The sequence below is a fragment of the Anolis carolinensis genome, unplaced genomic scaffold, assembly GCF_035594765.1.
Source record: "Anolis carolinensis isolate JA03-04 unplaced genomic scaffold, rAnoCar3.1.pri scaffold_11, whole genome shotgun sequence".
Lineage (NCBI taxonomy): Eukaryota > Metazoa > Chordata > Lepidosauria > Squamata > Dactyloidae > Anolis > Anolis carolinensis.
In genome coordinates this window covers 7,858,769-7,880,821 of record NW_026943822.1, presented here as the reverse complement: position 1 = coordinate 7,880,821, position 22,053 = coordinate 7,858,769, and the positions used below count along the sequence as shown (strand labels likewise).

General features: G+C 45.3%; 1 protein-coding gene across 1 annotated transcript in view; it reads right to left on the bottom strand.

The window, feature by feature from the left end:
- The window catches only part of igdcc3 (immunoglobulin superfamily DCC subclass member 3), a 117,747-nt gene that overhangs the window by 3,457 nt on the left and 92,237 nt on the right, over positions 1-22,053 (bottom strand). The window contains exons 7-13 of the mRNA XM_062963240.1: positions 20,646-20,811; positions 7,953-8,200; positions 6,493-6,657; positions 3,214-3,402; positions 2,012-2,116; positions 1,665-1,803; positions 269-479 (exon numbers count right to left, since the gene is read on the bottom strand). Coding sequence (XP_062819310.1) covers positions 269-479; positions 1,665-1,803; positions 2,012-2,116; positions 3,214-3,402; positions 6,493-6,657; positions 7,953-8,200; positions 20,646-20,811 — 1,223 coding nt within the window. The remainder of the gene's footprint in view (positions 1-268; positions 480-1,664; positions 1,804-2,011; positions 2,117-3,213; positions 3,403-6,492; positions 6,658-7,952; positions 8,201-20,645; positions 20,812-22,053) is intronic.

The following is a 22,053-nucleotide window of genomic DNA, read 5'->3' as shown; positions in this document are numbered from 1 at the left end:
CTCACATTTGCATGTTTTCGAACTGCTAGGTTGGCAGGAGCTGGGGCTAACAACGGGCGCTCATTCCGCTCCCGGGATTTGAACCTGCGACCTTTTGGTCCACAAGTTCAGCAGCTCAGCGCTTTAACACACTTCACCACCGGGGCTCCCACATAAGTGCTAGTGTTACCGTTCACCCAATTTATTCAGTTATGGATGTACCTGTAAGCTGATTCAGACCATGATGAAACAAAGCAAACAAACCCCAAGTCCTTGTTCCCCTGCTTACCACGCTCTCTTTGCAGTGTGGATCAGGTGGGGAAGGTGGTGCCGGGAACAACCTTTCCAGCTCATTCATATCCAGCTGTTTCCCATTGGCGTCGGGATCCTCCCTTTCCCTCTGGGCAGATCCATTGAGGGCCAAGGCGGCAGCATTTCTCTGGCTTCTTGGGATCTGCGGCGTCGACAACTGCTCCTGGACATTCTTACACATCAGCAGCCTGTGCAAAGACAAGCAAGGACAATAATATAACTCTCTCTTGCAGGGCATTTTCACAGAGTTTATAGAAACTTGTGAAACTTATGGGAAGGGCCATCATTCAATGGCAGAGCCCATGCTTTGCAGGAAAAAGATCCAAGGTATGGTCCTTAGTTTCTCCAAACGGAGCTTGAAAAACTCCTGCCTGAGGTTCTGGAAAATGGAAACAAGACTGAGCCGGAAAATCACTGGGGCTGATGTGAGTTGTAGACTAATACAGTAGAATCTCACTTATCCAACACTCGCTTATCCAACGTTCTGGATTATGCAACACATTTTTGTAGTCAATGTTTTCAATATATTGTGATATTTCGGTGCTAAATTCATAAATACAGTAATTACTACATAGCATTACTGCGTATTGAACTACTTTTTCTGCCAATTTTGGGGCCGGGCTGTGGCGCAGGCTGTTGAGCAGCCTGCTGCAATAAATCACTCTGACCATGAGGTCATGAGTTCGAGGCCAGCCCGTGACGGGGTGAGCACCCATCAATTAAAAAAAAATAAAAAATAGCCCCTGCTCGTTGCTGACCTAGCAACCCGAAAGATAGTTGCATCTATCAAGTAGGAAATAAGGTACCCCTTATAAAAGTGGGGAGGCAAGTTTAAGTAATTTACAACTTGGAATGAGGAAGTGCCATCAGAGTGGATGATGAAGCAGCTGCTCCCCCCGTGGCCAGACTCGAACATCCCCTCAGAAGAAGGTTAAATTGCCTCTGTGTCTGTCTGTCTCGGTCTCTGTTTGATGTGTTTATGGTCATTGAATGTTTGCCTATGTGTATATAATGTGATCCGCCCTGAGTCCCCTTCGGGGTGAGAAGGGTGGAATATAAATACTGTAAATAAATAAATAAATAAATGTTTTGGTGCTTAATTTGTAAAATCGTAACCTAATTTGATGTTTAATAGGCTTTTCCTCAATGCCTCCTTATTATCCAACATATTTGCTTATCCAACATGCTGCCGGTCCGTTTATGTTGGATAAGTGAGACTCTACTGTACATCTGGGGCCAATGCACGGTCCAAGTATCATCTTAGTGAAAGCTGGATTCCCTAATTTGGGAAATCTCGGTTCAAGAAGACTTCCTGAGATGGTCCATTCCCCTCCTTGCAATCCCAAACCCACCAGGTTCCGCACACATCTTACCGTCCTCTGTATCCAAACATGAGGAAGAGAACGCAGAAGATGATGCAGGTGACGCCGATGTGGATCCCGATGATGATGCCGGTAGCCGAGGTCTTGTTGGTCTGCTCATCTTTCATGCAGTTGCAGGGTTGGCTCAGGCCTAGGTTCAAAGGGAGCTTGTGAGGAACAAAGGAGGGCTTCTCATATCACATGGATGCCAAGCCCAAAATGGTTCCTACAGGCGAAGTCACTGTAACCAGCCACAGTCTGACGACAGCGTTTTGAACCCAGTGCCATTTCTGATCAATTTCCATTGACCACCTCATGTGTCATGATCCTCCAAACATGATGCAAGTGTAACCTCTCACCTGTCCGTTCAACAGTCTCTCGCAGGGACACAAACCGGACAGTAGCATTCCCGTCACCATGTTGGTTGTAAGCAAGGAGCTTGACTTCATACACCACCGATGGATCTGAAAGGAAAAAATACAGAGCCATATTTAAACATGACGCTGTATGGTTAGGCTGGCCACCTGCCTCTGTTGCTCCAAGTTCTTCTATGGCAACCAGAGATGGAAAAAAGGCAAAGTCATAGAATTGGGACTCCAAGGGCCATCTAGTCCTCTCCTTGCCACCTTATTGTTAATCCTGGATACAAGGTGCATCTACACTGTAGGGTGAATGCAGTCTGACACCACTTTAACTGCCACAGAAAATGACCAAGAGTGCACTTTTTGCCACCGCACTTTACATCCGCTACATCGGAGCCTCTGATGGCACAGTGGGTTAAACCTAAGCTGCTGAACTTGCTGACCAAAAGGTTGGGAGTTGGAATCCAGGGAGCGGAGTGAGCTCCCGCTGTTAACTCCAGTTTCTGCCAACCATGCCAATGTGAGTAGATCAATAGGTACTGCTCTGGCAGGAAGGTAACAACACTCCATGCAGTCATGCCAGTGGCCACATGACCTTGGAGGTGTCTACGGACAACTCAGCTCTTCGGCTTAGAAATGGAGATGAGCACCAACCCCCAGAGTCGGACACTACTAGACTTAATGTCAGGGGAAAACCTTTACCTTTACCTAAAAAGGTAAAGGTTTCCCCTGACGTTAAGTCCAGTCATGTCTGACTCTGTGGGTTGGTGCTCATCTCCATTTCTAAGCCGAAGAGCTGCGTTGTCCGTAGACACCTTCAAGGTCATGTTACCACAGGCATGACTGCATGGAGTGCCGTTACTTTCCCGCCGGAGCAGTACCTATTGATCTACTCACATTGGCATGTTTTCAAACTGCTAGGTTGGCAGGAGCTGAAGCTAACAGCAGCCGCTCACGCCGCTCCCAGGGTTTGAACCTGGGACCTTTCGGTCTGCAAGTCCAGCAGCTCAGTGCTTTAACACACTTCGCCACCGGGGCTCCTACCTTTACCTAGCAAATACTTTTTTTGGGGATCAGGGTTTTGAAAATTGAAGTCTGCGTTGGATTCAATGGTGCATTAGACTCGAGTCAATATGGGTACTTTTCAACGGCAATGAGGACGAGGCACTTGATTTCTGTTTTTGTCTGTCTTTACTCACCAAGCTGGCTGATATTGTAAGATGTGACGTTGCTCGGCAAAAGCAAGGGGCCAGTGAAATGGGGGAGATGGACCTTGCGGTAGTAGAGCTTGAAGCCTTGGTGCTGGCCCAGCTTGATGGAAGGCTCCCACATGGCTTGGACGGCGGTGCTGTTGAGGACTTTAATGAAGAGGGATGGCACTGCCGGCACTGGAACGGAGCAGAAGGAAAAGAGAAGTGGGTTTTTTTGGTAGACCTTTTGCTTTGAACAAGAAACATGCAGTTGGAGGAAAAAAAACTGGAAAAATGTGCAGTTGGGGAAAAAAGTAAAGAAAACTGGATGTGCCTTATGCATTGGATAGAGAATCACAGAATCATAGAATAATAAAATTGGAAGGGACCACATTGGCAGCAGACAAAAAACCAGTACAAGAAAACTACAAACTAGAGTTGACAGCTGGCACAACAAAACTGCATGAAAAGTTCCTTGACAAAATTGAAGGAAAAGCTGATAAGGAGAAGACCTGGCTCTGGCTCATGAAAGGGACCCTGAAGAAGGAGACAGAAGCCTGATCCTTGCAGCCCAGGAGCAAGCCATCAGAACAAAGGCAATCAAGGCCAAGATCGAAAAATCAGCTGATGACCCAAAATGCAAACTCTGCAAGGAAACCGATGAAACCATTGATCATACCCTCAGCTGCTGTAAGAAAATCGCACAGACAGACTACAAACAGAGGCACAACTATGTGGCCCAAATGATTCATTGGAACTTATGCCTCAAGTACCACCTCCCAGCAGCAAAGAACTGGTGGGATCACAAACCTGCAAAAGTATTGGAAAATGAGCACGCAAAGATACTGTGGGACTTCCGAATCCAGACTGACAAAGTTCTGGAACACAACACACCAGACACCACAGTTGTGGAAAAGAAAAAGGTTTGGATCATTGATGTCGCCATCCCAGGTGACAGTCGCATTGATGAAAAACAACAGGAAAAACTCAGCCGCTATCAGGACCTCAAGATTGAACTTCAAAGACTCTGCAGAAACCAGTGCAGGTGGTCCTGGTGGTGATCGGCACATTGGGTGCCGTGCCAAAAGATCTCAACCGGCATTTGGAAACAATAGACATTGACAAAATCACCATCTGCCAACTGCAAAAGGCCACTCTACTGGGATCTGCACGCATCATCCGAAAATACATCACACAGTCCTAGACACTTGGGAAGTGTTCAACTTGTGATTTTGTGATACGAAATCCAGCATATCTATCTTGTGTGCTGTGTCATAAAATAATATTTATTTATTTATTTATTTATTTGTGTTCCTTCCTATCTCCCCAAGGGGACAGATGGCCATCCAGCCTCTGTTTAAAGGTTTCCAAGGAAGGAGTATCAAAATATGTAAAAGTATCAAAGGATTTTTGATGCAAGGGAGGGGAAACTGTGTGCAAGAGGTACATTTGTGAGCATCCCTTATCTGGAATCCCTCAAAATGCAAAATGATTCAGAAATATGATCCAAGGCAATGTCACGGTCACTTCTGCAAGAAGCAAACTACGAAATCCCTGCAGGACTAAGAACCTTCCTAAAGAGCATCAGTTGAGAGAAAATAAAACTATGGATATTGATCCTGCAGATCATACTGTCTCTCTTTTTATTCAGTAAGCCACCTTGAGTCCAAACTTTGGGAAGATAAAGGGATGTGTTTAAAGTGATTGACAGACTGGACTAATATAATGCTCGAACAACACTGCTTTCAAAGCAGTGGCACTTTGGTTAGGGTCGGATAGCAGAAGGCATTAATGACCACAGCCAAGGGGGGAATGTTACACCCTGACTGCTCCATGCCAACAGAAAGAAAATACACAAGCTTTATGAGGCTGAGCGCTACCGGATTGAACGGCAAGGCTTTGGGTCAAGGCTTTTAATGGACTTTGAAGCCCTGTCAATCTTTCTGCCTCTTTAATGGAAAAAAAATAAAATAAAGGGAAGGCTGGGAGGACAGATGGCTCACTCCCAGGATACGGAGGAAAGGGGGTCTAAGAATGTGCATCCTTCCCACAATCCACTTCAAGGATTTATTTGCCTTTTTGCTAACGTTATGAGTTGCAGAAAGAGCTGCTATTTGGTTGTCACTCCTGACTAACAGAAACTCTAAGGTGATTCTCTTCCTAAGGATTCGTTTTGTATTTTGGACAACGCCACTGCCTATATACCCAATTTCCCCCAAAATAAAACAGGGCCTTATATAAATTTTTCGCTCCAAAAATTTGTTAGGGCTTATTTTCAAAAGATGCCTTGTTTTTCCAAATTGACCTTTATATGAACTGTGACTAGGGCTTATTTTTGAAGTAGGGCTTGTTTTGGGGGTAGGTATTATTTTGGGCCCCTCGTGACACAGTGCGTTAAAGCGCTGAGCTGCTGAACTTGCAGACCGAAAGGTCCCAGGTTCAAATCCCGGGAGCGGAATGAGCGCCTGCTGTTAGCCCCAGCTCCTGCCAACCTAGCAGTTCGAAAACATGCAAATGTGAGTAGATCAATAGATACCGCTCCAGCGGGAAGGTAACGGCGCTCCGTGAAGTCATGCTGATGGCCACATGACTTTGGAGGTGTCTATCGACAACGCCGGCTCTTCGGCCTAGAAATGGAGATGAGCACCAACCCCCAGAGTGTGAGTAGAGTAATAGGTACCGCTCCGGCTGGAAGGTAACGGCACTCCATGCAGTCATGCTGATGGCCACATGACCTTGGAGGTGTCTATGGACAACGCCGGCTCTTCAGCTTAGAAATGGAGATGAGCACCAATCCCCAGAGTCGGTCACGACTGGACTTAACATCAGGGGAAACCTCTACCTTTACCTTTTTATTTTCAAAAGATGCCTTGTTTTTCCAAATTGACTTTTATATGAGGGCTTATTTTTGAAGTAGGGCTTGTTTTGGGGGTAGGTATTATTTTGGGGTGGGTTTTATTTTGGGAATCGGTCTTATTTTCAGGATAGATCTTTTTTTCAAGGTAGGACTTATATTAGGGGTAGGTCTCATTTCCAGGTTAGGTCTTGTTTTCAAGGTACGTCTTATTTTGGCAGGATCTTATTTTGGCTCTAGGTCTTATTTTGGGAGTAAGTCTTATTTTTGGGGGTAGGTTTTATTTTGGGGGTGGGTCTTATTTTGGTGGTAGATCTTATTTTGTGAGTAGATAATATTATTTTGGATGTAGGTCTTATTTTCATGGTAAGTCTTATTTTTGGGGAAATGGTATCTATTCCTTGAAAGCTGGCTGAAAAAGCTGTGATCCTTACCTTCCCCCAAAGTGCTCACGACCACCACGTCGGAGGCTTTACTGGCCCCCCGAGAGGTGTAGGCCTTGATGTAGAAGCTGTAGCTGGTGGAGGGCTCCAGGTCCGTTACAAGCTGCTGGAAGGTGTTTTTGCTCACAGCCTCTTGGTACTCCATCTCTACGGGATCTGGCAAAAGAAAAGCCTTGTAACTATCTCAACAATACACTGAGACAGAAGGAAGACGGTTGAGAGAGGACATGTTGGGGCAGCTTGGGTTGTGTCTCCCCTTCTGGAAGAAGAGGGTTGGACTGGATGGCCTTTGGGGTCTCTTCCAGCTCTATGATCCTATACTATGGTTTGCTCTTCTTTACAGAAACTTATGTGGCATCCCAGCCCAAGGTGCCCATTGACTTCTATTGACTGCTTCCCTAATGTGCAGCACACACCAATGACCTGGTGGCACAGTGTGTTAAAGCGCTGAGCTGCTGAACTTGCAGACCAAAAGGTCCCAGGTTCAAATCCCGGGAGTGGAATGAGCGCCCACTGTTAGCCCCAGCTCCTGCCAGCCTAGCAGTTTGAAATCATGCAAATGTGAGTAGATCAATAGGTAGGAAGGTAACAGCGTTCCATGCAGTCATGCTGGCCAGATGACCTGGAGATGTCTATGGACAACGGCGGCTCTTCGGCTTAGAAATGGAGATGAGCACCAACCCCCAGAGTCGGTCACGACTGGACTTAACGTCAGGGGAAAACTTTACCTTTTTACAGAAACTTATGTGGCATCCCAGCCCAAGGTGCCCATTGACTTCAATTGACTGCTCCCCTAATGTGCAGCACACACTAATGACCTTCTGCATGACAGAAGTGGGTGGACTGGATGACCCTTGGGGAGCTCTTCTAGATCTATGAGCCTATGCTATGCTCCTCTTTGCAGGACCATATGTGGCATCCCAACCCAAGGTTCCCATTGACTTCTATTGGCCGTTCCCCCAATGCACAGCACATACCAGTGATCTCTTCCAGCTCTGTGAACCTATGCTATGCTTTGCTCCTCTTTGCAGGACCATATGTGGCATCCCAACCCAAGGTTCCCATTGACTTCTATTGGCCGTTCCCCCAATGCGCAGCACATACCCGTGATCTCTTCCAGCTCTAGGAACCTATGCTATGCTTTGCTCCTCTTTGCAGGACCATATGTGGCATCCCAACCCCAGGTGCCCACTGACTTCTATTGGCCATTCCCCCAATGCGCAGCACATACCAGTGATCTCTTCCAGCTCTATGAGCCTATGCTTTGCTCCTCTTTGCAGGACCACATGTGACATCCCAACCCAAGGTTCCCATTGATTTCTATTGGCCATTCCCCCAATGCGCAGCACATACCAGTGATCTCTTCCAGCTCTAGGAACCTATGCTATGCTTTGCTCCTCTTTGCAGCACCATGTGTGGCATCCCAACCCAAGGGGCCCATTGACCTCTACCTGCCGCTTTCCGGATGTGCAGCACATATCCAATGATCTCCTTGGTGTTCTGCAAAGGCTCGCTCCACAGCACTTGGATGGTGGTGGCTGAGACAGTGGCAGCCTTCACTTTCTGTGGCGGACCAGGCAAGCCATCCGCCCACAGCACCGTCAGCCTGGCGCTGGCCTGAGTGGAGCCGGCACTGTTTTCTGCGATGCATTGGTAGATGGCCTCGTCCGCCTGGTTGATGCTGGAGATGGTCAACGTGCTGCAGGGAAAGCAATGGCCGAAGATTAGCGGCTTTCTAGCAACAATCCTCGAAATCGCCGGCTGCTCCCCGTCACTCCTCTCCCGCCCCGGCATCGAGGATAATCCTCATATGTCTGCAAAGGATGTATTGAAAAGGCTAAGACCGCTTAGCGGGCATTTCATATGGGGCTGGGTAAAGGGAAAGACACAGGATTGTCCGCTCGGATAGAAGCCGGGGTCTCAAGTTAGGAACCAGCATGTGGATTACATTAAGAAAGAAAAGGCATGAAGAGGAGGGTGAGAGTCTTAACCAGCTCTGATAATCTGACAGTTTAGGACTGCTCCAACTCACCAGGAATGTAAAATTGCAAGTGGAAAGAGCACATTCCTAAGAGGGAAAGTGGAGGTTCCCTTTCAGAAGGCAGGAAAGATAGGAATGTTTGATATATTGGGGTTGTTGTGTGTTTTCCAGGTTGTATGGCCATGTTCCAGAAGCATTCTGTCCTGACGTCAAGAGAGAATGCTTCTGGAATATAGCTATACAGCCTGGAAAACACACAACAACTCTGTGATTCCGGCCATGAAAGCCTTCGACAACACATTTGATATATTGGCTGGAATCAGGGGACGTGCAATACTTCTCTGCAAAAATATTACATTGTGCACTGAAAATTTGCTATTTCCCGTGCCAAAGACATTTCCTGAGCTAAGCAACCATAGGAGCATCGACACTGCAGAATGAATGCCGTTCGATGCCACTTGAACTGCCACGGCTCAATGCTATGGAATCAGGGGAGCTGTAGTTTACAAAGTCTTTCACCTTCTCTTCCAAAGAGGTTGGTGCCTCACTGAGTTACAACTCCCAGGATTCCATAGTATAGCAGTTAAAGTGGGGTGAAGCTGCACCCATTCTACAGTGTAGATCAGGCATGGGCAAACTTCGACCCTCCAGGTGTTTTGGTCTTCAACTCCCACAATAATAATAATAATAATAATAATAATAATAATAATAATAATAATAAAACTTTATTTATACCCCGTCACCATCTCCCCAACGGGGACTCGGGGCGGCTTACATGGCCTACCAGGCTTACATGGCTTACATTCCTAACAGCCTACCAGGAATTGTGGAAGTTGAAGTCCAAATACCTGGAAGGCCAAATTTTGTCCATTTTTTTATTGTGTCAGAAGTGAACATACTGCAAATTGCATCTGGTGTGAGAGAATTGGCCGTCTAAAAGGACGTTGCCCAGGAGACGCCCGGATGTGTTACCATTCTGCTGGGAGGCTTCTCTCATGTCCCCGCATGGGAAGCTAGGGCTAACAAATGGGAGCTCACCCCGTCTCGCAGATTCGAACTGCCAACAAAGGGGCCAGACTGTGGCGCAGACTGGTGAACAGCCTGCTGCAATAAATCACTCTGACCATGAGGTCATGAGTTCGAGGCCAGCCCGTGTCGGGCTGAGCACCCGTCAATTAAAAAATAAAAAATAGCCCCTGCTCATTGCTGACCTAGCAACCCGAAAGATAGTTGCATCTATTAAGTAGGAAATAAGGTACCACTTATAAAGTGGGGAGGCAAATTTAACTAATTTACAACGTTGGAATGAGGAAGTGCTGTCACAGTGGATGATGAAGCAGCTGCTCCCCCCTGTGGCCAGAATCGAACATCCCCTCAGGAGAAGGTTAAATTGCCTCTGCGTCTGTCTGTCTCGGTTCTATGTGTATATGGGCATTGAATGTTTGCCCTGTATGTATATAATGTGAGTCCCCTTCGGGGTGAGAAAGAAGGGTGGAATATAAATACTGTAAATAAATAAATAAACCTTTAGGTCAGCAGTTCAGCCGGCACAAGAGTTTAACCCTGTTGTAGATGCACCCTTTGAATGGAGTGCATTCCAGATTTGGAATGGCATTGATGCTAGAGCAGAACCTCTGAACCAACGCCACTTATTTAGGTATCAGAGCACTATTCAGCAGGTGCCACTCTCTCCGCCTCAGAGGAAGACAAAGGCAAATTTCCTTGACCAGAAAACAAAGTACAGTAGAGTCTCACTTATCCAACGTAAACGGGCTGGCAGAATGTTGGATAAGCGAATATGTTGGATAATAAGGAGGCATTAAGGAATGATTTGTATGATTTTACAAATTAAGCACCAAAACATCATGTTATACAACAAATTTGGTAGAAAAGGTAGTTCAATACGCAGTAATGCTATGTAGTAATTACTGTATTTATGAATTTAGCACCAAAATATCACAGTATATTGAAAACATTGACTACAAAAATGCGTTGGATAATCCAGAATGTTGGATAAGCGAGTGTTGGATAAGTGAGACTCTACTGTACAATCAAGTACTCAATTTCTTCAAAACCTTCAGTTTGGATTGCTACAAAAATAAAACAGCTTGTATGACCGATTGCGTACCAAGTGCTAAGTACAATTTCTGCTATCCTTTCATACTGCTTTGCTTCAAAATGTAAATCAATACCAGGAAGATCAGATGAATCAAGTTTTTTTTTCTCTCCTTCTCCACAGTGGAAGAGTGTCAGGGCAACACTATATAAGAGGCACAGTCAACTCCAGAAGCTATTGAGTAACGACCAATGCTGCAGTTCACTTTTGCGTTTGAGCTAACCTTGCTGAAACAACTCGAAGGAACACAACAAGAAGAACAAACGGTAGTCCTGCTCTGCAGCGACAAACACGAATCCCCTCCTGCAGAAAGCCCAAGGGGGAAGATGGAAATGGCAGACATTATGCCAGCTCTTTCTGCAATCAGCCGGGATCTAATTTATGCCGAGGTGCCATCTGGAGCGCGTGCGGAACGGCCTCCTCCGCGCAAAGGCGAAGAAGGGAGGGGAGACAGACGTGGTGGAGAAAAGCGGTGCTCCCAACACTGTCAAGGGCTGTTCCCCCTCCCCAAAAAGAAATCTCTTGGGTACATAAATGCCACTTGGAGACTTGCAAGGAAACAGATGCCGAGGACGAAGCGTGGGGGAGTCATCAAATCCTCCTTTCGATAAGATGCTTTTGAGAAAGGCTCAAAACGCTTCCCATTTTCTACGCTGGAGGGAAACATACGTTCCATTTGCAGAGACCAGAAGGGATAACTCACTTCTTGGGATGTTGGTTAGATCAAGGCTACTCAAAGTAAAGCCTCTTGAGCCATTGGTTTCATTTTTGGGAAGCCTGGCACTTATTTGCGGTACAGTAGAGTCTCATTTATCCAACATAAACGGGCCGGCATAACGTTGGATAAGCGAATATGTTGGATAATAAGGAGAGATTAAGAAAAAGCGTACTTGAGGCATAAGTTCCAATGAATCATTTGGGCCACATAGTTGTGCCTCTGTTTGTAGTCTGTCTGTGCGATTTTCTTACAGGGGGGGGGATAATTATTATTATTATTTTATACACCTATTATTTTATATGTAATTATATTATTAGTACCATATATACTCGAATATAAGCCGACCCGAATATAAATTATACAACAAATTTGACAGAAAAAGTAGTTCATTACACATTAAGTGTTATGGTTGAGCCTTCGGGCTCCTGTAATGAAAGAAGGGGTCGTAAGACTCCTCGAGAGTCAGATACTCTCGAGGAGCGTGAAAGGAAACGGCTCCGGGATTTGTTTGCAGAGCCGACAGATGAGGACTCATTTGAGGGTTTTTCTCAGGGTTTGGAGGAAGAGATGGCCAGCTCGGAGGAGGATGATATGGAATGGACTCGTGTGAGGGAGGATTTGGGTGTTGGGGAAACAGGCACTGAAAGCATGGGAGGTGATTGGCGGGTTGCAGGATCAGACCCATGGACTGGTTGGAGGGATGGAGCAGGATCCACAGCTGGGGATGCTGTGGGGCGTAGTCGAAGGTGCTTAAGCTCTGATGAGGATGAGGATGTTGGGGCGTCTGGAATTGGGATGGCAGCTGACAGCGATGATGAGCTTGAACTGTGATAAAATGGGGTTTGGGACCAATGTCTAATTGCGTTGGGCAAGGTAATCTGGACGGACGCTTGGGCTCTTGCTGGGGAATTTCCTGAAGACGGGTGTGTTTCATTACTGGATACGTAAGTTTACCAAGGACGGGGCATTGACGGCGGGAGGAACTGTGTGGGGTTTTTCTCTGTGCAACTTGTGTTTAATCTTGATAGCTTGGACCTCCGTCGTCTTTTTGACGGGCAATATCTACTTTCACTGGATTGACGCTGGACTGACTGACTACGATTCCGGATTAACCCTTCTGCTGGCTATCGGTGTGACCTTTGGATTCCCTGACGACTACGCTTGGCTTTTGATCTTCTGGACCGGATTGGGACCCTGCTGACTGCCATTACCCTAAACCTGAATCTTGACTACAACCACGCTCTCGTTCGCTGCAGGAAGGAGTAAACAAGCCCGGTTTACTCCCCTGCTGTTCCTGAGTAGCAGAGAGGAATCTGCCGCCAGTCTTTTTGTTTACATTCCAACTCCTGTTGATTCTCTTTTGTTTGCATTGTTTGCCAAGCTGAAGTAAGCTCTTTGATTTAATCCGGATTATACTCCTGTTTAACCCGGTTTTTCCCTTTGAACTGTTTAAGCTCAAACTGAGCTGCTTTTTGGTTATTTAGCACACTGAAGTCAAGTGTTTGCCCTGTTCTTTGTTCCTTACGGGCGTTTTTAGTTCTGTAACCTCAATAAACTGAGTTTTGATTTACTTGCTGGCGTTCTGTCTATGACATTAATGCTATGTAGTAATTACTGTATTTACGAATTTAGCACCAAAATATCACAATGCATTGAAAACATTGACTACAAAAATGTGTTGGATAATCCAGAACGTTGGATAAGTGAGACTCTACTGTATTTATATACTGCCCTGGAGCCCCTGGTGGTGCAGCATGTTAAACATGTTAAAGCACTGGGCTGCTGAACTTGCAGACAGAAAGGGGTTGGTGCTCTACTCCATTTCTAAGCCGAAGAGCCAGTGTTGTCTGTATCATGTGGTCAGCATGACAGCATGGAGCAGTACCTATTGATCTACTCACATTTGCATGTTTTCGAACTGCTAGGTTGGCAGAAACTGGAGCAACAGCTGGCGCTCACTCCGCTCCCCGGATTCGAACCTGGGACCTTTCGGTCTGCAAGTTCAGCAGCTCAGTGCTATAACAGACTGCGCCACGGGGGGCTTATTATTATTATTATTATTATTATTATTATTATCATCATCATCATCATCTTATTATGTATTATTATTATTATTATTATTATTATTATTATACATTACATCTACCTAAAGTAAAGGTAAATGTTTCCCCTGACGTTGTCTAGTCGTGTCTGACTCTGGGGGTTGGTGTTCATTACAATTTCTAGGTCAAAGAGCCGGCATTGTCCATAGACGTCTCCGAAGTCATGTGCTCACGGGCATGACTGTATGGAGCGCCGTTACCTTCCCGCCGGAGCGGTATCTATTGATCTACTCACATTTACATGTTTTTGAACTGCTAGGTTGGCAAAAGCTGGACCTAACAGCGGGCGCTCATTCCGCTCCCCGGATTCAAACCTACGACCTTTCGGTCTGCAAGTTCAGCAGCTCAGCGCTTTAACACACTGCGCCACCGGGGGTTCCTAGGTCTACCTATACATTAGTATTTATGGTTATAATTTCCCATAGAGTTGCAATCTGGGCCATCTGCTTCCTGGAAACTTGACTGCAAAAAGCCAGTCCTGCGGCCGTTTTTTGCATCCAGCCAATACGATCCGGGAGACTTTCTCTCTGCTCATTGCATGAGAAAGCCCCGGTGAACTTGATCAAACCTTTGCACAATGAGGTTGACAGGCAGAGAATGAAGGCCGGGGGAGAGGGAGGTCTTTGGAGAGCCCTGCGAGGTGGCTGCGTGAAATGTTTTACAAGGAAGGAGGGCAGAGAAAGGGGGAGCGATGACGAAGGAAAGGGAGAGGGAGAGAAAGATGGATCGAACGGGCTGTTTCAGCCGTCCGTTCACAAGCTGTCACTGCAGTCATCCTCCAGCAATGAAGATGATGGATCTCATCGGAGGCCAGAGGTCCAAGCCAAGGACCAATGCCAAACTTCCCAAGGTGTTGTTAGGGAGCAACATGGAAGAACACAAAAAAAAATTACAACAAGCAACCAAAAGAACGAAGGATGATGCATTCATTCCCTAGTGATGATGCCATTTTGACCACTGAAGAGGACCCCAGTCCATTGGGAGAACATTTATTTTTTATTTATTTACATCATTTATATTCCGCCCTTCTCACCCCGAAGGGGACTCAGGGCGGATCACATTACACATATAGGCAAACATTCAATACCTTTTTAACATAGAACAAAGACAAGACAAACATAGGCTCCAAGCGGGCCTCGAACTCATGACCTCCTGGTCAGAGTGATTCATTGCAGTGATTCATTGCAGCTGCTCTCCAGCCTGCGCCACAGCCCGAGCCCAAAATTGTCTCGAAAGAGTCCATAACTAGCCAGAATATTTGGACACCAGTCTAGAGAGGATTTGGCAAAGGCCTCATCTACACTGCCATATTATGCAGTTTCAAACTGCATGATATGGTCAGTCTAGACCAGTGGTTCTCAATCTTCCTAACGCCGTGACCCATTTATACAGTTCATCATGCTGTGGTGACCTCCAACCATAACATTATTTTTGTTGCTACTTCGTAACTGTCAGTTTGCAATTATTATAAATCATAATGTAAATATCTGACATGCAGGATGTATTTTCATTCACTGGACCAAATCTGGCACAAATACCCAATATGCCCAAGTCTGAAGGTAAAGGTTTCCCTGACGTTAAGTCCAGTTGTGTCCGACTCTGGGGGTTGGTGCTCATCTCCATTTCTAAGCCGAAGAGCCGGCGTTGTCCGTAGACACCTCCAAGGTCATGTGGCCACTGGCATGACTGCATGGAGCGCCGTTACCTTCCCGCCGGAGCAGTACCTATTGATCTACTCACCAACCCCCAGAGTCAGACATGACTGGACTTAATGTCAGGGAAACCTTGACAGGGAAACCTTGGCATGACTGCGTGGAGCGCCGTTACCTTCCCACCGGAGTGGTACCTATTGATCTACTCACATTTGCATGTTTTCGAACTGCTAGGCTGGCAGGAGCTGGAGCTAACAGCGGGCACTCACTCCGCTCTCCGGGTTTGAACCTGGGACCTTTCGGACTGCAAGTTCAGCAGCTCAGCGCTTTAACACACTGAGCCCGGAGGCTCCAAATCTGAACACCAGTGGAATTTGGGGAAAATAGACCTTGAAATTTGGGAATTGTAATTGCTGGGATTTATAGTTCACCTACAATCAAAGCATTCCCCAATCATGGATCTGAACCAAACTTGGCACACAGAGCTCCCATGACCAACAGGAAATACTGGAAGGGTTTGGTGGGCACTGACTTTGAGTTTGGAAGTTGTAGTCCACCTACATCTAGAGAGCACTGTGAACTCAAACAACGATGAATCTGGACCAAACTTGGTATGAATACTCAATATGCCCCAATTTGAACACTGGTGGAGTTTGGGGAAAATAGACCTTGACATGTAGGAGTTGTAGTTGCTGGGATTTATAGTTCACCTACAATCAAAGAGCCCCTTGAACTCCACCAACGATAGAATTGGGCCAAACTTCCCACACAGGACCCCCATCACCAACAGAAAATACTGGTGTTTGGTGACCCCTCTTACACTCCCCTTGCGACCCCCCTCAGGGGTCCCGACCCCCAGGTTGAGAAACGCTGGTGTAGACTCATATAATACAGTTCGATGCAGTCAAACCACATTGCACACGTCTACCGCATTATATGGGGCCAAAGTTTATGTTTTTGTTCCTGGGTGATCAATGTCATTTCCTAATTGGCTCTATCATAAAAACATGGAGAAAGTTTATTAAACTTCAAAAACTTTGTTTTTATGGGAGGGACATCCTGCTATAGCAGGTATTGCTATAGCTTTTCAAAGAATATCTCATCATTGAGTCTCAACCAATTCAGCCTAGTTTGTGGCAGCCACAAAAACAACGAAGTCTCTGGAGTATAATAGCTACAGTAGAGTCTCACTTATCCAACATAAACGGGCCGGCAGAACGTTGGATAAGCGAATATGTTGGATAATAAGGAGAGATTAAGAAAAAGCCTATTAAACATCAAAATAGGTTATGATTTTACAAATTAAGCACCAAAATATCATGTTATACAACAAATTTGACAGAAAAAGTAGTTTATTACACATTAATGCTATGTAGTAATTACTGTATTTACGAATTTAGCACCAAAATATCACAATATATTGAAAACATTGACTACAAAAATGAGTTGGATAATCCAGAACGTTGGATAAGTGAGTGTTGAATAAGTGAGACTCTACTGTACTTTCAAAGTAAGGACTGCACAATTAAACAGGAAATAACACTTTCAAACCAGGAACAGAAAGAATGAATACAGTTTAACACCATTTTAAACTGACATGGGATCCTGGGAGTTATAATTTGGCTAAAACTGTTGAGAAACTACAACTCCCAGGGTTCCATTGTACAGTGACATGGTACTTAAAGTGGTTTCAAAGTGTCGTGATTCTGCAGGTGGGTTTTTGGCACCACCAAAAAGCCAAAAATAATTCTATTGCCTGTCATCCAAGCTTTTCCCAAGTATCAATTCCTGGCTTTTATTTCCAATGCCACAATCAATTAGAAAATCACAATCAATTAGCAAACAATACAACTTGGGAAGGATCCATCTTTTACTTCCCTGCCATTTTCAAATCCAAAACAACATCAAAGGGGAATCCTTTAATTCTTTTTATTCCTATATGATGGCTTTTAATCCAAATGGAATATTCAGGGAGGAGAGGAGCATGTAATCTAATTAAGAGTCTCAGGCTCGCATATTAGTCGGGCTCATTACCGCAAGATAAGAGCAGCGCTCCATCATTATACGGACAAATACTGGGTGATTGTTTTGAATTCTGGGTGCAATTGGCAGATATGTCCAAAGGCCACATTGCAAAGCAATTCTGCCTGGAACTAAGTGGGTTATGGCACTTAGTCATGCGCAAAGGAATGAAACAAAAGGGATGCGAAGATGATGGAAAAGAGGGAAAGAGAAGATCCAGAAAAAAGGGAACACGATCTCCAATAGGGAAAACTCTATTTCTTGCATTTATTTATTTATTTATTATTTACGGTATTTATATTCCACCCTTCTCACCCCGAAGGGGACTCAGGGCGGATTACAATGAACACATATATGGCAAACATTCAATGCCAACAGACAAACAACATATATAGACAGACACAGAGGCATTTAACATTTTTTTCTAGCTTCACGATTCCGGCCACAGGGGGAGCTGTTGCTTCACTGTCCACTAGTGGCTGTACTTCCTCACTCCTTTCCTTGTGTTTTGCTGGCAGTTTTATGATGTTGTAAATTAGTTAAAATAGCCTCCCGCATAAAGCGTACCTAAATTTCCCTACTTGACAGATGCAACTGTCTTTTGGTTCTGCATAGGTCAACAGCAAGCCGGGCTATTTAATGGTCGGGGGGCTTAACCCGACCCGGGCTTCGAACTCATGACCTCTCGGTCAGTAGTGATTTATTGCAGCTGGTTACTAGCCAGCTGTGCCACAGCCTGGCCCATAGGCCCCAAAAATTGCTAGGGCTTGAGCCCAGACTAAACACGATCCACTCCAGCTCCAATAAAGATTCATCTACGCTGTGGAATTATTACAGTTTGACATCATTTTTAACTGGCATGGCTGAATGGCAGGGAACCCTGGGAGTTGTAGTTTGATGAAATATTTGCTCTAGTTGGCAGAGAGGCTCAAGTCATTGAAAAACTACATCAATTCTGTAGTGTAGATGCACCCATCGACAGAGATCCAGAGGAATCGATTGTCCTCACTTAATAGAAAAAAAATAAGCAACTGGTTTTGAGTGAGAGGTATTGGAATCAGTATGTGGTGTCTATTTGTAATAGTAACGTAAAGGTTTCCCCTGACGTTAAGTCCAGTCATGTCTGACTCTGGGGGTTGGTGCTCGTCTCCATTTCTAAGCTAAAGAGCCAGAGTTGTCCGTAGACACCTCCAAGGTCATGTGGCTACTGGCATGACTGCATGGAGCGCCAAAGCGGTACCTATTGATCTACTCACATTGGCATGTTTTTGAACTGCTAGGTTGGCAGAAGCTGGAGCAACAGCGGGTGCTCACTCCACTCCCGGGATTTGAACCTGGGACCTTTCGGTCTGCAAGTTCAGCAGCTCAGTGCTTTAACACACTTCGCCACTGAGGTTCATCTATTTGTAATATACGTGTAGAAAATCTCTATATATAAAAGTCAAAGTAGGCCTGTCTGCACGAAAAAGGCTGTTGCTAGGTGAAAAACTGGTTGTTGCTAGGTGAAGTGGCTCTCTGTGATGTAACTGTATTGGCTGGAGTTAGGTAAAGTGGCTCCCAGAGAGCGAGAGAGAGATAGAGATAGCGAGACAGAGAGAGGACAAATAGGAAGGAAGGAGAAAGAAAAAAGCCTGGTCAGATTCCAAGTGCTCAGAAGATGTGGAAGGGGATGTGCTTGGAGAGATTCGGAGGGCCCAGAGGAGAATAGAAGTGGCCAGGAGAGAGTTGTTTTGGAAGCTCCTGGCTGTTCCCATGAGACTGGAGAAAGTGGTATCAGTTCTCACGAGAATCTGTCAGAAGTGCCTGCTGAGAGAAATGTTTGTCCAGATCAAGGTGCTTGGAACTTCGAAAGCAGAGCGTATAATAGAGACAGACTCGCTTTCCCCAGCAGCTTAGAGATAGGGAGAGGGAAAGCAGGTGTGTCAGCAATGATGTCATGGGAGGCATTGAGTTTCTGGCTCCTCGGAGCCTTGTACCTTCTGAGTCATCATTTCTCTGACTTTACTTTTCATCATTTGATGCCCCAGGAAATCCCACAATTCTCTCTAAACCATCAGTGAACCCATAAGCCCCAGGTTCAGGCTGTACTACAACCGATATGAAGGGAGGGAAAGAAAGAAAGAGAAAAAAGGGAACAGAAAGGAAAAGAAGAAAGAAGGAATGAATGAAGGAAGGAAAGAAAGGAGAGAGGGAAGAAAAAGAAAGAAGGGATGGAAGCAGGAGGGTAGCGGGCTCTATGACATCTGAGCAATGCCTAGTTTATATGCTGGTTGAAAATAAAATAGTAAAGGTAAAGGTTTCCCCTGACGTTAAGTCCAACGTCTGATAAATGTTGGAAATGTGGCCAACAGACAGGCACTTTCTTTCACACTTGGTGGTGCTCGAAAGCACAACAGTATTGGAAAGAAAGAAATGAAGCCATCCAGAAAATACTTAAAATGAAGATCCAAAGAGAACCAGAATACTTTTTATTAGGGATGTTAGACATAGAAAGAGATAAAAATAAAGAGATTTTATTTAACTTTTTGGTTACTGCAGCCAGAATAGTCTACGCCAGAAACTGGAGACAAACAGAGGTACCGAAAAAAGTAGATTGGTTGTGTAAAGTGTTGGAGATGATGAACATGGACAAACTCACAAACTGGTTGACGCCCAGCCATGGATTACCTAAGAAAGAAACAAACTGGGACCTTGTAAAAGACTACTTGAAACAAATGAAGATAGACCTCATTTGCTGAAAGCACACAATCTAAGGGATAAGAAGAAGACGGAGAGGAAGTAGAATTAAAGCAAGGAAAAATGGACTGGAAATGGATCATAGGACTATCAAAGTAAGAAGGAAGTCAAAAACACTGCCCCCCCTTTTTTTCTTTTTATCTGTTTGCTATTCTCTCTCATTCTTTTTTCTTTTCACTTTCCTACTTTCTATCAAAACAAAATGTTCTCACTCTTTCGTTGTAAATTTATCCTACTTTACAAGATTAAAAGCTTAATAAAAAGATTTTTTTTAAAAAAAAAAAAAGGAAGGAAAGGAGAGAGGGAAGAAAGAGAAAGAAGGGATGGAAGCAGGAGGGTAGCGGGCTCTATGACATCTGAGCAACGCCTAGTTTATATGCTGGTTGAAAATAAAATAGTAAAGGTAAAGGTTTCCCCTGACGTTAAGTCCAGTCATGTCTGACTCTGGTGGCTGGTGCTCATCTTCATTTCTAAGCCAAAGAGCCGGCGTTGTCCGACACCTCCAAGGTCATGTGGCCGGCATGACTGCATGCAGCGCCGTTACCTTCCCGCCGAAGCGGTACCTATTCATCTACTCACATTTGCATGTTTTCGAACTGCTAGGTTGGCAGGAGCTGGAGCTAACAACGGCTGCTCACGCCGCTCCCGGGATTTGAACCTGGGACCTTTTGGTCTGCAAGTTCAGCAGCTCAGTGCTTTAACACACTTCACCACCGGGGCTCCTTATAAAATAAAATATATAAAGGATAAAAATGAAAATAAATTCAGCAAAGATGGGTGTCTATGCTTGACATGAATGCAGAACAAGCGGGCTCACCTGTTGTTGTTCTTGAGCTTGATGTGCTCGGTGGCTTCCAGGATCTGCCCGTTCTTCAGCCAGGTGATCTGTGGGGGAGGCTCCCCTTGGGCCAGGCAGGTGAAGATGGCCGTGGTCCCCACCGGCCGGGAAATGGACTGCGGGTGCTGGACAAATTCAGCTGGAGCTGCAGAAAGAACAATCGTTCAAAACAAGCTCCACTTTGTGAAACTCGGTGCTTTGAGCAGGAAACAAGTTTCACAAGGTTTGAGAGAGACCCCCTTGTGAATGGGACAGAAGATTAATTGGAGGCTGTCTTTGGGTATCTCTGCTCTGACAAATTAATTCAGTTTAACATCACTTTAACTGCTGCGGCTCAATGCTAGTGAATCCTGAGTTGTTGTCGTTTTGCAAGGTCTTTTGCCTTCTCTGCCAGTGGAGGGTATTTGCTTCATTTGCATCCTGATTTTCCTCCAAGTTCAGCATACGAGGCCGTTTACAGCATATTAAAACGTCCAATAAAAGACAGTACGTTATAAATATAAAATTATGGATTGATTTAAAACAGCTGTTTAAACCGCAGCAATAAAAACATGCATTAAAACATTACACCCAGCATCCTTTGGGTTAGTCTCGGGTATAGACGGAATCAATTGTGAAGTATGGATCAACCCAGAGCTAGATCCAACTGATTCAACAGATCTAAAGGTTCAGCGTATTCACTTAGGACGACATTCTATAATAATTCCATAGCATCGAACTAGGGCAGTTAAAAGCTGTGCCAAACTATGTAGGTAATGGTTTTCCCCTAACGTTAAGTCCAGTCACGGCTGACTCTGGGGGTTGGTGCTCATCTCCATTTCTAAGCCGAAGAGCCAGCGTTGTCCGTAGACACCTCCAAAGTCATGTGGCCGGCATGACTGCATGGAGCGCCGTTACCTTCCCGCCGGAGCGGTACCTATTGATCTACTCACATTGGCATGTTTTCGAACTGCTGGGTTGGCAGGAGCCAAACTATGTAGTAAGTTAAATAAGACACTTATAATCATACAGTAAATAGGTATGATAAAACTGAATATAGTAAAGGTAACGGTTTCCCCTCGACATTAAGTCTAGTCGTGTCTGACTCTGGAGGCTGGTGCTCATCTCCATTTCTAATCTGAAGAGCTGGCATTGTCGATTGACACCTCTATGGTCATATGGTCATGACTGCATGGAGAGTCGTTATCTTCCCACCAGAGCAATACCTATTGATCTACTCATATTTGCATGTTTTTGAACTGGGGCTAACAGCGGATGCTCACCCCACTCTCCAGATTCAAACCGACAACCTTTTGGTCAACAAGTTCAGCAGCTCAGCAGTTTAACCCGCTGCGTCCACAGGAGCTGAATATGTACCCTATATACTCGAGTATAAGCCGACCCGAAT